At 48.5% G+C, this 15687-nt stretch overlaps 1 protein-coding gene across 1 annotated transcript in view; it reads right to left on the bottom strand.

Annotated features, from left to right (window-relative positions):
* The window catches only part of LOC147700977 (phospholipase A2 inhibitor and Ly6/PLAUR domain-containing protein-like), a 209723-nt gene extending 194448 nt beyond the window's left edge, over nucleotides 1–15275 (bottom strand). Inside the window, exon 1 of the mRNA XM_086929810.1 lies at nucleotides 15085–15275. Coding sequence (XP_086785936.1) covers nucleotides 15085–15136 — 52 coding nt within the window. The 5' untranslated portion in view covers nucleotides 15137–15275. The remainder of the gene's footprint in view (nucleotides 1–15084) is intronic.
* Between the last annotated feature and the right edge of the window lie 412 nt (nucleotides 15276–15687).

Raw genomic sequence — 15687 nt, 5'->3', positions numbered from 1 at the left:
GAATATTGGCCCTTCTGAGACTACTTCTGATGTGTGGCGTTATTTCCCTGATGCCAAGAGAGATGCCCAATTATTTTGTTTTGTTTTAACATCATTTTGATATCAGTAATGTGTATTTTGATTTTATCTACCCTCCTAAGGTCACCCCACCAACCCCCTGCTCGCTCCTCCAGGGAGCAGGAAAACGTTATTGTGCTTTTGTGGTGGAGGCAAGTCTGAATGCCATGGTGGGCACCCTATCCCTTTTATTGCCCAAATGTAAGATCCTTGATGTCTAGTGGGCCTTCTAAAACCCCTGGAGATAAATTGGGGATCAATACCTGATGGAGGTAAAAAGACAGAACTGCATTCTTTTAAGGTGGGGTATGGCCCTCTGGCTGGGTGGGCTGCCTCCACCCCTTTGTTTTTTTCTTTTTTCTTAGATTTCCCTGGTGTCTATTGGGCTTTCTACTTTCCCCCAGGTTTGGCCTCAATCTGCCTCCTAGGGGGAGAGGAGGCAGAAAGACTACATTTCCCTCTGAGGAGATGGTATGGCCCGATGCCAGAGCATAATGTCCCTATAGTTTTTTTTGCACCATTTTAAAATCCCTGATGTCTAGTGGGCTGTCTATATCTCTCCTCAGGTGGAGAATGGGGACAAACCCCCCAATCTGCCTCTCAAGGAGGGACAGTAAGGCTGCATTGCTCCTTCAAAGGTGAGGGGCATAGCCCAATACCAAGTAGACCCCTTTAAGGGTCTTTTTAAAAATCCTTAGGATTTAGAGGCCTCCCTACCGCCCTGGGGTGCAGATAATGGTACAACCCCACTTCTGGGGTGGGGGCATAGTCCTATGTCTGGGTGGGCCACTGTCACCCCTTTTTTGTATTTGTTGAAATTTCCTGCCAACTAGTGGGATTTCCGCACTCCTGGGGGACGGTAGGAGCAAGCAACCATATTTGCCTTCAGGCAGTCAACGGCTGCCCCTTTTGGGAAGAAGGCAAGACCCTTTGTCAGGGTGGGCCACCCCACCCCATTACAAAAAAACAAAAACAATCCCTGGTATCTACTAGGCTTTAAAATCACCCTAGACTCATATTAGGGTTAACTCAAATCTGATTCCTGGAGGGGCAGAAATGCAGTATTTATGCCTTTTGGTGTGGGGCTATGGGCGTATGGCAGAGTGAGATGCCCCTGCTCTTTTTTTTAGATTTAAACTGAACTTCTTTGGTGGACTCAGAAAGAATGATTGTGCCCAATGTAGAGAGTAAACAAAGGCCTGGGGTGCTGCTTCATCCTGCCAAATAAAAAAAAGGAGCCTAGTGGAAGTACCTGGTGAACATATTCAACTGTGATGGCCTGGTCCTTTGCAAACCAGGAGAGGTATCGCTGGAATGCTGAGTTTCTGAGTTTTCCAGAAATACCTCCCTTTGGGCACAGTGCCCTGCCGACATATTCCACTGACTATTTTTAGCTCCTTCTGAGCTCGCAGGGAAATCACGTAGCCATTTCTTGGGTGCCGGTCTTGCAACTGGCATAATTGGTTCTGTGATACGATTGCGTCCGTTTTAGGACTGTCTCATCTTCCTGGGCCAGAGATGGAAAGTTACACACTCCAACCCATGGGAGTGATGGGGGCTCCAGAGCAGCAAATAACAGCTGCGGCAATGGTGCCAGACCCCTTGACATGACCGCTCTATCAATAGCGCAGGGGCTCTGAGCGGTCTTGACAGGGAGGTCACCTAAATAGCATCCAACAGGTTAATAAACTAAGGCAGCCTCGGAGATCCCACCATGGGTGCTTTGAGTTGCAAGTCTCCGTTGACATGTCAAGTATAGTTGGCTACGACAAGATATTGGTATTCATTTATGTCTTCTACTTGTAATCCAAGCAGAAATGCAGTTCCATATATCCACCTGGCTCTCTTGGGTTTAATTCTTTTCCTGTTTTAAAAACTGTAATGGCAGAGAATGGGGCTTCGGCTAGACTGTCGGCTCTTTGGAACAAAGGCTAAGCCAAGCAATTGGCTCCATCCAGGCTCTAGTTTTGCATGGCTTGTCCAGCTCCATTAAAATATTTTAGACCGCCTATTTCTATCTATTACTGTGGCATGGGATATACCAATTTTGCAGCAGTGGCTACTCGGCTAAGGCGGAGGAGCATCGCCATACTGCTCTGTAAGCAGTAATTAAAGGAAACTAAAGTGATAATAGCACACATTATTATCATTTTAATTTTCCATTTCCTGGTGCGGGGCAGGGCTTGCAGAGCAGGGGCCAGGGGGAGGAGTGGTTTGCACACTCCAAGTGCGCACAAATGTTTGGCCGGCTTTCTTGAACCTGTTATATTGTGTGCAGAGAATCAACTTCACTTGCAAATGGGGACAAGCACTTGACTGGAGTCCACAACCCAGAGGTAAGAGAGGGGCATATTACCAAGCAATAGCGATAATTATCGCTATTGCTTGGTTAGAGACAAAAAATTACCGCAACGCTGCGGCGATTTTTACCGCAAATAAACCTTGGTATTACCAAGGTTTAACGCAAATGCGGTAAAAATCGCCGCAAAGCATGAATATCGCTGAAAAGTCAGCGATATTCATGCATTAGCGAGCTAATGCTCTTAGCCATGTTATCCACCTCCCATTGGATAACATGGCTAAGAACTGCTCAGGGCAGGTGTTAGCTTTTGGAGATATTCCCGCTTAGCACGAATATCTCCAAAAGTTGGTAATAGGAGATAGCGATGTTAGCGACTGTTTTCAGTCTCTAACATCTTGGCACGCCCACTTTGCATCTCATTAGTGATAAATATCACTGACATGCAAAGTGGGGCCCAAGATGGTCGCTATCTCCTACTAACTGTCACTAACTGGTGTTAGCGGCAGCTAGGTAATAGGGAGATAATTTTAGCTCCGCTTTCTTGGCTTTTAAAGCCAAAAAAGCGGAGATAAACCCCCTTGATAATATGCCCCAGAGTTCCTTCAAGGGGAAGGGATAGAGATGGAACGCAGCCCAGCCCTTAGATCTTTCCGCCACCCCGGTTCATCCTAAGTTGGCAGGGTATGCCCAGACGTGGGTCCCTTGATCACTTTGCCACTGGATTCAAGCTAGCCTGGCTGATGACGGCTGATTAACCAAAAACCGGTCCCAGGATGCTTGTTTCCGGTCAAGGGAAGACATGGCTTGGCAGTTCGGGCTGGACTGTTACCTTGAGGCACAGGTTCAGACTGATTTGCATATGGCCATGTCTCAACTGGGGTGGCAGAGTGAGCTATAGAATGATGATGGATTAAACCCAGATCAGTTGACTGGGGGTGAGTGCTTGCAATGTTCAACATCCCCTTTGGTTTTGCTCCGAGCGTGTGGTGACGTCATGGGCAGTGGATCTGTTGCTCTTCAGCCGCCATACCTTAGGCAGGGTATGCTTCCTAACACAGCCGCCTGCACGTGAGGGGATGTCAGGATCAGTGCAGGTGCCGCTCCTCTTGCCTCAGAGGTCACTGTCAAAGCGCATTCCACCTGCTGACACGCTGAGCAGTCTGCAGAACGTACCTTCTGGGGCATTACAGACAGTGGTCACTGGTCAGTGCTGAGGTTTTTGTACATGACGTCAGTGGCAGTAAAGTGACGCAGACAGGATATTCCTTTGCAGCACAGTCTGCGCGTGAAGTGACGTCAGAAGCAGCGCACATACATCTCCCCAGTTCCAGTCTCATAGAAGACACCCCTTTGAAGCACAGACCTGCCTGCACGTGAGGTGACCTTCAACAGCATCGCACATGCCAGTGCACCCCAGAGGAAGCCCCTTCACTGCCCAGAACTGCCAGTGCAAAAGGTGACGTCATAAGCAGTCGTCGTGCCTCTTCTCAGCCCCTTTGCCTCAGCAGAATGCTCCCTGGCTGCATCGCAGAGCCGTCGGCATGTGAGGTGGCAACACAGGCCCATTGACGCCAGTACACAAGTGCACGTGTGGCTTGTGGCACACGTCTTTCTAGGGCCTGGGTGGTGACATCATTAGCAGTGCACGAGTCTCCCCCCACTGCAAGGGTCCCAGGCAGACCCCTCATATGCAGCACAAAGCTGCCTGCTTGTGAGGTGACCTGGCTTCACAAGCAGAGCGTGGGCCTCTCCCCACCGGAGGATGCTCCTGAGCAGCGCAGAGGCGCCCGCAGATGTCGTCACGGGCGATGCACGTGCCTCTCCTCCCACCCTTGTGTCAGCCAAGATGCTCTCGTGCTGCCTCACATGAGGTGGCATCCCTGGCAGTGCCGGTGCCCCTCCTCGTGGCTCAGAGGATGCACTCGTGCAGCGCAGCGCCACCTGCGTGTGAGGTGATGTCACGGGCTCTGCATGTTTTGCACCAAGTCCCCGTGTCTCAGAGAAAAGGACACTCCATTGCAGCGCAGCGCTACCTGTTCGTGACGTGGCGTCACGGGCAGTGACTGGCTCTCCGCAGCCCCTGTATCTGAGGCAGAGGATGCTCTCTTACATCATATCCGCCTGCATGTGAGGTGACCTCAGGAGCTGTGCACCCACTGTTCCCATAGGTTCGGAGGACATCCGTGACAGCGACTAGCTCCCTGCCTTGTGACGCTGAGCGGTCTGTAAAATGTGCCTCGTGAGACGTCACCATCAGCAGCAGTTCTGTGCCACAGGACAGCCTGCATATGAGGTGACGTCATGAGAGGTGCACATGCCCCACCCCGGTGCCGGGCTCAGACAAGACGCCCCTGTGCAGGGCAAACTTGCCTGCGTTAAGCAATGCATGTGCCGCTGCACCCCAGAGGAGGCTGCTCTGTTGAGCAGAGCCAGCTGTGCACGAGGTGACGTCATGGGCACTGCGCGTGCTTCTCCTCAGCCAGGATGCTCTCTTGCAGCGCAGACCCACCTGAACGTAAGGTGATGACGCAGGCCCTGCGCGTGCAGCTCCCATGCCTCAGAGCATTATCCCTTGCAGCACAAAGCCACCAGCATGAGGTGACACCAGCAGCAGCCCACCTGTCACTCCCCGGCTGGCATGTGAACTGCGCTTGAGGCGGCATCACGGGCAGTGTGCGTGCTGCTCCCTAGTGCCTGTGTCCAAGACCGGCGGCTTTGTTGCGGTGCAAGGTTTCAGACTGCCTATGTGTTACATTTCGTTGCTTTCAGTGTACTTGTAATTGACAGTCACAACATAACATGTGTATTTGTAAAGCGCACGTTGACCCCAAATGGAGTATCATGGTGCTGAATGTTAGATGTTTATTGTTACCCAACTGAACTCATTTTATCAACCTCAAATGGATGAAAGGCTGAGTAGACCCGCCGAGATTTGAACCTGTATCCATGAGGTCGAACACATGCACCTGCAGTGGATACATTAGTCCACTGAGCCACCAGACCAAATATGTGACACTTAGAGTGACACTTTGTGATGAGCAGAGTCAAGCAATGAAGTAAATGGAAATAGATACATACCAGAAATTACACTTATTTGAGCAATGAGAAACCCCATGCAGATCTTGAAACTGTTGCAAAGCAGCTGAAATGGAATGGCACTAATTTAGTGCCCTGTGATAAAAGTAGTAACCCAAGAAGCTAGCCACAATAAATACAGTTCTGTGGTATGCTAGTACACTTCTTTTGCAGCAGACATATTAACGCTCTATGCTACCTTATGGGGAGTCAAAACTACCAGTGGACACAACTCTGATCTCTTTCCAGCAGGCACATTAATCAGAGTTATCTTCGAAATTTTTTATTGTTGCCTGAAAAACTGATGGACACAAGTAACTATGCAGCAGGTGCTTTTAAACACATACAATATTTATACGCATAGCATCCCCCTCCAGGTCAGCGCCAGGTGGGGCTAAATCCCAAGTAACAAAAGGATTCCTGTGACAAAAGCAGTAACCCACTGAGCTATCAACATAATATGCTGGATACACATTCTTTGCAGCAGGCTGCGCTGCTTTATGGTGACTGCCACTAGACAAAAGCTGAAACATTAATCACGAAAGTTTACCTTCATTTCCCAACTAACTCAGTCAGAGGCAGCGCTTGGATACATAATGCCTGCTTCGGTCCCTGCAGCAGTCTGGGGACTCACACATGCCCCTAGCTGACGGCAGCTCAGGACACTTGCCGATGCTCCTCTCTCAGTCTGCAGTGCTGTAGAAGTTGCGATGAGAGCTCATGTCTTGCCACGGTGGCAAGTTTTTCCCCTACCCCTTCCCTTCGAGCAACCTGTTTGTCTCTGATTGGTGTGGTAATGTCTTTACTGTTTTACTTGCATTCATTTTTGAAAAAATATAAAAAATATATTCATTCAATAGAAAATTGTGGGTGTAGTTTGTATACATATTTTGTGTATTCGCATATATTTGTTCTTCTTCCTTTCAGGGTGTGAATTTGTCAAATAATTTGTGTTTTGTTAGTATTCATTACTGGTGGACAAGTTCCAAGCAGAACTACGCTGCTTGGAACTTGTTTTTCATCCCTATAAAGCGGGGCAGTTGGCTGAAGGGACAGTTTCACCTTTCCACTTGGAGAAAACTTTTAAAGGCGAAAATTGGGACAGAAAGCCTCCCCCACAAGAGGAACAATTAATGAAAGCATTACAATAACCAGGGAGCTTTGCACAGAAGCCCCACCCACTGAGGTAACAATTTTAGAAGTGCAAAACGAAAAAGAGTGCATTCAATTCCTCTGCCTGAGCCACTGAAGAAAGGATGTCAGTATCCTGAAACGCGTCTGGCAATGATAAAGAACTGATGTGAACTTTACCTTTCAGTCCGTCTGCTGGCAAGTAATGGAAAAGAATAAAATCGAGTGAATGGAATTCTTGTGGCTTGTCTTCAATGGGGCTAATCTGCACATGACTTGATTGATATATATATATATATATATACACACACCCCACACACACACACTAGGCTTGTAACTGTACGCGGTTACCCACGCATTCATCACCAGCAGACTTTACTTCATCAACGCACTCTACGCCAGCGCCACCCAGAAACAGCTCAGGAAACTACAGAGCGTCCAAATATCCCCTGCTGCAGCCACATACCAAAACACTTCCAACAACTCTAATTGGTCACAATCAACAAGAGAATCACCTTCAAGCTCCTCACACATGACTACAAAGCTCTCCACTATGAAGGGCCAGAATATTTGAATAACCGCCTTTCAAATCACGTACCCGCAAAACAAATTTGCTCCGCCCAATTTGCCCTGGCCACTGTCCCACAGATTCACAAGACCAGAACCGAAGGTAGATCCTTCGCCATCTAGCTGCCAAGACCTGGAACACCCTGCCCCACCACCACAGGCAATCCCTGTCGCTGACCCAATTCACAAAGGACCTCAAGACATGGCTCTTTGACTGAACCCCCATGCCAAAAAGGATCAGCAGCCACCCCCCCCACCCCCCCACCCGCCCCAGCGCCTTCAGACCCTCACAGGTGAGCAGCTGCACTATACAAACTCCTGATTGAGAGAGAAAGAGACCGAGAGTGTGTGTGCATATATATATATATTTATATATATATTTATATATAAATCATAGTTCGTCCTCAAACAAAGACGCACTCATCATCAGGAAAGACGTAATTTATTGCTGTAGCAAACACAGAACATAGCGCTGGAGACATCAGGCCCAACCTGTTTCCGGTTTTCCCGCCATCTCTTGGTCGAAACGTTTGGTGGGTGGTGGCAATGGTGGCGGAATGTATGCATTATTAAAAGCTTTCAGGTTAACACAGTTTCTGGAGTGGGGTCGCCTTCTTTTGTTTAGAGAAATTACTGCGAGGCACTGTCGGACCTCGACACCGCCCCCCACAGATTGACCTCACTGATTACAGACTCTTTGTTAAAAAAAAATATATATATATATTATTTTATTTATTTATTTTATTTTAGTAGTTTTGTATAGCTCTAGCTAGACCAAAGGGTATCAGAGCCCTTCACAACATATACATCATATAGAATATATATATATATATATATATATATATATATATATATATATATATATATATATATATATATATATATATATATATATATATATTGAACAGACTCCTGGCAGTAGAACAGCTCATAAATCAGCAAGACACCAGAGCCGGGGCCCAAATGTTCGTTCAAGTGCAGATATTTTATTGGCACACGGAAAACCCAACGCGTTTCAAAGCTTTCGCCTCTTGCTCACGGGTAAGAGTGCAACAGTGGCCATTCCATATTTAAAGTGATACAAACATTTAGAAACGTGCACGTGACCATTAATGGACATTGAAGAGATACTTAGTAACAAACAAAGTTTTGTCAGTGTCAAGTCCGCTGGTTGCATAGCATTTCACACATATAAATGTAATTGGGAGCATGAATGAAAATGAAAAATGAAAGCGTAATTTTCAAAATTCAAAACAATATATAAGGGAACACCCTGTCATGGATTTGGCATTTCTGAATATTAGTGATTGAATCAAAAAAGCAATTTTTTTGTTTTTGACAAACAGATGTACCAGCAAACCCGGGGAACTTCGATGGGCAGTTGCTTCGCCCCCAGCTTTGCGGGGTTGTACCTTGGCTGGTGGGAGGAGCAAGTGGTGAATAACATCTCCCACTTCTCTGACCACGTAGTTCTCTGGGCACGCTACATCGACAACATTTTTTGCGTGTGGAAGGGAACCTTTGAGCAAGCTAGTGAGTTTGAAAGCATCCTGAATAATAACTCATTGAACCTCCAATTCACCAGCCACATGAGTTCCAACAAGTTGGAATTTCTAGATGTCAGTCTAGAAATTATCAACGGGTCATTAATCAGCTCCCTTTTTCGTAAACCCACTGCTGGAAACAGTTTGCTCCATGCCAGAAGTTGCCATCCACCATCATTAATACGCAGCATTCCATTAGGGGAGCTTATCAGAGCTAAGCGTAATTGCAGTGCAGAGGCCAATTTTGAAATAGAGAAAAACATCATGTGCAATAGATTCAAAGATAGAGGCTATAGCAACAAAGTCATCACACAGGCTATCTCCCAAGTTGATAACATGCAAAGGTCTGACCTGTTAGTTCCCAAGGAACGAAAAGAATCAGAACAAATCAGGTTTATAACCGGATATGACAGTCAATCGTGGCAGCTGAGGAAGAGCCTTGACAAACACTGGGGTATTCTTAAACTTGATCAGGACCTCAATGAAGTACTCAGTGAAAACCCTGCCCTTACCTTCAGAAAGGCAAAGTCTTTGAAAGATTCCTTGAGCAGGGCAACACTACAACACCCTGTACAATCCCCCGCAGTGAGTGGATTTTTTCCTTGCACCAAATGCAAAGCGTGCAAGAATAGCCACAAATGCAAGAGCCTCAAACTTTGTAAAGATCAGACAGAGCACAAAATCACGAAAATGCTGGGTTGTAATACCGAGTATGCAGTATATGCACTCAAGTGCCCGTGTGATAAGTTTTACATTGGTATGACTACCAAAAAAGCTAAACTACGGGCATTAGAGCATCTTCGTGCTATCAAGAATGCAAATCCACAGTACCCAGTGGCAAGGCATTTTGCGACTGAACATCATCAAAACCCCAATTTGGTGCAATTCTATGTGATTGACTGCGTCCATAGGAATGAGAGAGGAGGCAACAGGCTACTTGAATTGCGCAAACTCGAATCCAAGTACATCATCCGTTATAACACCTTACAACCCTTTGGGCATAACATTGGGGAATAACTATCAGTACACTTACAATCATAAATTGCATTATAATGTCTGCTTTCCTATATATAGTCTTTCCATGCTGACTGTTTTTATAAAAATGCACCGTTTTTTCGCGTGACCAGGAATTTAAATGGTATCACTGATACATTGTTTTTTTCAATCTTTAGGTACGCTGCATAAACACAAGACATTGGGATCCATCTAGCCCACTTGGGCATGACACCTTCTGATTTGTAGCATGGACATTCTTTTTACAATTATTATGTTTGGTGAAACAAATACGCACCAGGGTAACACAACCTTGTTTATCTGTTCATGTACTTGAAGTCTGGCAAATTGGCATGAATTAATTTGCCCACTTGGGCTTGACATCGCTTTTTTGATTCAATCACTAATATTCAGAAATGCCAAATCCATGACAGGGTGTTCCCTTATATATTGTTTTGAATTTTGAAAATTACGCTTTCATTTTTCATTTTCATTCATGCTCCCAATTACATTTATATGTGTGAAATGCTATGCAACCAGCGGACTTGACACTGACAAAACGTTGTTTGTTACTAAGTATCTCTTCAATGTCCATTAATGGTCACGTGCACGTTTCTAAATGTTTGTATCACTTTAAATATGGAATGGCCACTGTTGCACTCTTACCCGTGAGCAAGAGGCGAAAGCTTTGAAACGCGTTGGGTTTTCCGTGTGCCAATAAAATATCTGCACTTGAACGAACATTTGGGCCCCGGCTCTGGTGTCTTGCTGATTTATGAGCTGTTCTACTGCCAGGAGTCTGTTCAATACTTTGGGAGGTGGCGATCCCGCCGGGAGCCTGCTGAGGCGAGAGGCGAGAGCAACGCTAATCAAGTGTGTGTTTATATATATATATATATATATATATATATATATATATATATATATATATATATATATATATATAGCAAAGTTCGTCCTCAAACAAAGACGCACTCATCATCAGGATAGAGGTCATTTATTGCTGTAGCAAACACAGAACATATCACCGGAGACATCAGGCCCAACCTGTTTACGGCTTTCCCGCCCTTGATCACTGGCCAATGCAAGATAAGCAGCAAAATGTTATGGGGCCAATTAGCTCCTCAAGTACGTGTCCGCCGTCAGTGGGCCACATGTGAGGTAAAGTGCATCATGGTTAATGCAGTCCGGCAACAAATAACAAATCACCCCAACAGGGGTTTGCTGTGTCAAGCATCCATAAAACAAGAGCAACACCCCAGTTGGCTTACCAGCGCCATTAAATCCAGTTTGTTACAGAAATGTAGCTGAACCTGGCGTTCTGTCACTGACTTCCCTCCTTGTCACAACAGACATGTTGTATACAGTGGTGCAGGCTTCACGAAGGGACAGGCTGTATTATTTGAAAAGCACATTTCGGGGAATATTTACAAGGGCTTTATCTCCAAGATAAAACTATTACCCTATTTACAAGAGGGTGCTAACATTCATAATCTAATGTTAGCACCCATATTCCCAGTGCCTCCCTTTGCATTACTAATGAGACGCAAAGTGGGCATTACTGGGCGTACCCGGATGGACAACCTTGCAAATATCGCTGATGTTCACTTTGCGATATTTACATGGCTGCCCCAGCATTTTAGCACCAATCTTTTTTGGAGAAAACCGCTGTTTTCTCAAAAAACTAACGTCTGCTAAAATGCAGATTTACCTATCCCTAACATTGGGGTGAATTATGCTGATACGACGCAAGGTTATCGCCGTTTTGCAGGAAACATCGCTGGAAAACCAGCGATGTTCCCTGCAAAACGGCGATAACTTCGCTATCTCAGGAATTTTTAGCACCCGGTAGAAACGCGTCGTTAATGACGCACTCTCAGGGCGATAAATTCCAGAGATAGCCTGCGATAATAAAATTCTTGAACAAAGAAGCACTCATTGTCAGGAAAGAGGTAAATTCATGCTGTAGCAAACACAACTGGGGACTTCAGGCCAAACGCGCTTTGGGCTTCCCCACCCTTGACCACTGGCCAATGCAAGACAACAGCAAATAAAAATCCACACACACACAGGACATCTCCACCCTCAGCCACCCCTGCCCTCCTATCCACCCTGACTCAGCTCTGCTGGGAATATGCAGGCCCCCCTCTCCCCCTCCTGTGCAGCCTGACAGAACCAGATACATTATTTTAAAACATGTCAGTCTTTAGAGGCGCCTCTGAATGGAGCGTCACCCTATCACGCAGTTGACTCGTTTTGGAGCCAGGCAGACTGCAGCACAGGTGCTCGAGCTGCAAATATGACGCACCTCTCCAGTGCCACGCAGGTGGCATGTGAGGTGGCTTCCGCAGCAGTGCCTCGTCTTTATCAACCCAAAAAAATTACAGGCGTAGGTCCATGGTGGTGGAGGTGGCCCAGCCCGGAAACCCTTCACCCGCCACGTGTGAGTCCCCCCCCCCCCCCCCCCCCGCACAATTTAGGAAAACTGTCGTCCCTGCCTGCGTCCAATCTGTGGAGGCTGCAGCGCCCAGTGACGTCACGTCCCGTGCACGCGACTCCATGCAGGCGCTGTCTGCAGACGGGGCTCGCGGCGGCCTGAGGAGGGCGCTGCCGGGAGCGCGCGGAGTCTGCTGCAATGCAGTCAAACTTTAACCCCCTCCCTGCCGGCTGCAGGGAGCCCCCTTGGCCCCCAGTGAGTGACTCCTGCGCGTGCATCACAGGGCCGGGGTGCCTGGGGTCCCATCTCTGCCTGCTGCAGGGAGCCCCCTCGGCCCCCCGGGACGTGACTCCTGCGCGTGCATCACGGTGCTGCCAGGACAGACAGAAGCCCTCCCCAGACTAGCAGGGAGGTCATGAGCCCCCCGCCTAAGGGCTGCTAGGAGGCCCTGGCACCAGCCCAGTGGGCGCGGTCGGGACCACCAGACCAGCAACGAGGCCAAGTAAGAGCGACCGCTACCAAGGACTGGCGGGAGCTCCAGCTGCGCAGACTCAGGACTTCTAGAAAGTTCTCTGGCTGCTGCAGAGGCCCGGCCTGGCGGGGTCTGGAATGTGCTCCGTGCCCGCGATAGTGAGGTGCAGCCGGATTGGAGAACAATGGGAAGAGGTGGAACCGGGGCCCGCCCAGACGGACCGGGCTCCCACCCGGCAGGACCACCGAGCGCAATTATAATGTTGTTCCTATTCTCCCAAATGAAGGATGTCGCGAGGCGCGTGTCTGGACGCATGTCTGTCTACACAGAGACTCGGTTCGGATCGCAGTGCGCCCAAGATCACACGCAGGCGGTTCGCAATCACCACAGAGGCGTGAAATACCAAGTCCTGTTGGCACAGACAGGTTCAAGGGCGTGTACGTCCCTGCTGCAGCGATGTAGATATTAGCACATGTACCCACGCACCCAGGAGGATGAAGACACCATAGGACGTGGGTGCCCCCCACTCCCCCCCAGCAGGATCAAGTCTTCCGAGGACGTGTGCGCCCCCCCAGGAGGATGAAGGCACCAGAGGCGTGTGCGCCCCCCCAGGATGAAGGCACCAGAGGCGCGTGCCCCCCCCCCCCCCCCCTAGCAGGATCAAGTCATCCGAAGACGTGTGCCCCCCCCCCAGCAGGATCAAGTCATCCGAGGGCGTGTACTCCCTCACCCCAAAAGGATTACGATTTCTCGTGGAGGTGAAGCGTCTGCGAGGCTGGGACAAATACTTTGGGCAATCTGATTCCACCGCGAGAGCTCGGCAGGTTGAGTGGCTGCTGCAAAGATTTTATTTATTTATTTAGAAAGTTTTATATAGCGCTAGCTAGACCCGTGGGTATCAGAGCGCTTTACATACACAAAGGAAAAGAAAAAGTTGCACTACATCGCAAGACATGAGGATGCATAAGTATATAAGCAAAGACATCACACAAAGATGTGCTTGTATGCAGCCTGTTACCTCGCGCTGTCCTCCTTCCAAGGCTAATGAAATGAAGGCTGTTGGTTAATAACTGCCTCTATTTTTAAATCGCATCGAGGCAGCTCGGTTTACAATGTCAGCTATAAACAAGTCCACTGTTATCGTGCGGCAGCCGAGAGCGCCGCTGCTCCACGGTGTTGCAGGTTGCTAGGCCAGCAGGGCGTGGGACCCCCACACATTCCACGCACAAGTGCTAGAATTTCAGGAACCATAAGGCGCTACTGGACCGCAAGTATGGACAGGGCGTTGGCCCATGGTGGCCAGGGTGACCGCAGGACTGGCCTGTGCCAAATGTAAAAACAGGTCCCCTTTATTTAAATTATATTAAAAAAAAAAGGAATGAGCGTATGGCGCTCTCGTCTCGATGCAACTTTATGTGAACCCTGCTCGTGCACAAAACGTGCTACAACTTTTTTTTGCGGCAAGTTTACAGTTTTCTCGATGTTTGCGTCAGTGAATGTCTACTATGATTTTGAGCCCGGCTACAAGAAAAAGCAGCAAAAACAAATTGTCCCACTTTTTATGTTTGTTTACCTAGGAAATATCCTAAGGGAGTATCAATTTATAAAAATAAGAAAGCTTGTCCACGTGGGATACATTACTTGTTTTTTTACATTTTGAACGCAGCAGAAAAATCGGGGATCGATAGTATTAGCCAGTAAAAAGCTACCCTGGCATTCCGTCCACTACAACGTATTGTCTGGAGTTGTCGCCACGGGGCTATGGCGGGCTGAAGACATTTTATGGTTTTTCCAGCTATCAGGGCTGCAGTCCAAGCTCCTCCCAAAATCCTGCATCTGAGGAGAGTGGAAACCCCTCAAGGCTTGAGTTAAGGACGATAAAAACACCCACTGTGACACATTGGTGTGTGCGTGACGCAGCAGCCCCGCTGCAAGTCCGTGGGCGCTGCCCACGGGCTCCAAGCTCCGGCTACCGCAAGGGCGAGCGGCAGTTCGATGGTGGAAAAACTTTGGAATGATACGCGATTAAGAGTGCTTCAAGGCGCTATTCGAAACAGTACTTAATGTGCACATAAACCTTTCTCCTCAACATGCAGATGACAGGTTCCAGTCGGGTTAACATAAATGCTGTTGACGGTCTGTGAGTAACCTGCAGGTCACAGGTTCAATCTGAGCTACAATAGCTCAGAGGGTTAACACGCTAGTTGCGGAGCTTGGGTGTGTAATATCCAGGGAGCAAGTTCCACACCCTTGGAAGATGCTCTTTGCCATCAGGTATTTCTGTGATAACGGATTCCACTTCCGATTATTTACCAGGACGATGTCAAATGCCAGCTGCAGAGGGAGCTGGTCGCGTGGTCGAATTTAGACAGAGCTGACACAGCATTTCATCCACCCGAGGTTGGCAAAATGAAAACCATTGACTTGTGTAGTAAGAACAGCTTTATTACACGCGCCAAGAAGCCGTGTATTTCGTGCATCACGCTACACGGGGAAAGGAGCTCACCTTCGGCCAGGAGGGTCGCCAGGATGCAGGCGATGGGGAGGGAGAGCGCCATGCCGACGGGAGGATGCTGTCGGAGCCGAGGGCTGTCGGGTCTGGGTACCAGAGGGCAGGCGGGCGGTGCAGGGCGGTCCTGGTGCGAGGTGCAGCGGCGCTCCTCTGTACTCCAGGGGTCCCAGCGAGGATGTGCCCCTTCGCCTCCCCGGGCGTGGTTTATATACCAGGGGAGGGGGCAGGCATGGAGGGAAATGGGAGGTCTTTTTTGGGAACTTGAAAGAAGCTCCAGTCAGAAAACCTGAAGTGGATCTGGAAGGAGCATAGCCCGCATCACGGGGCATGTCTGTTGATCATGAGAAATCAAGTGGCAAGGCGGTGCCCTGCTCTTTTTTCCAAATATCAGATGGTAAAATGGCAGAGTGACAGCCGCCAGCCCAGCCCGCGCTGCGTGTCCTTGGGTGACTCCGCAGGAGCCCTCACGCCCACTAGAAACGGAGCGGCTTATTCTCAAGCCCCTTGCGCCAGGCAGTGTGGCAAAAAGTGACGCCCTGGCGGCGCTACGGGCTAGTTAATAAGCCCCCTGAGAGTTTAGTAGTCCTTATTGTCCGA

The sequence above is a fragment of the Lissotriton vulgaris genome, chromosome 7 (assembly GCF_964263255.1).
Source record: "Lissotriton vulgaris chromosome 7, aLisVul1.2, whole genome shotgun sequence".
Classification (NCBI taxonomy): Eukaryota; Metazoa; Chordata; class Amphibia; order Caudata; family Salamandridae; genus Lissotriton; species Lissotriton vulgaris.
The sequence above is the reverse complement of the archived record's forward strand: the minus strand, read 5'-3'. Positions and strand labels throughout refer to the sequence as shown.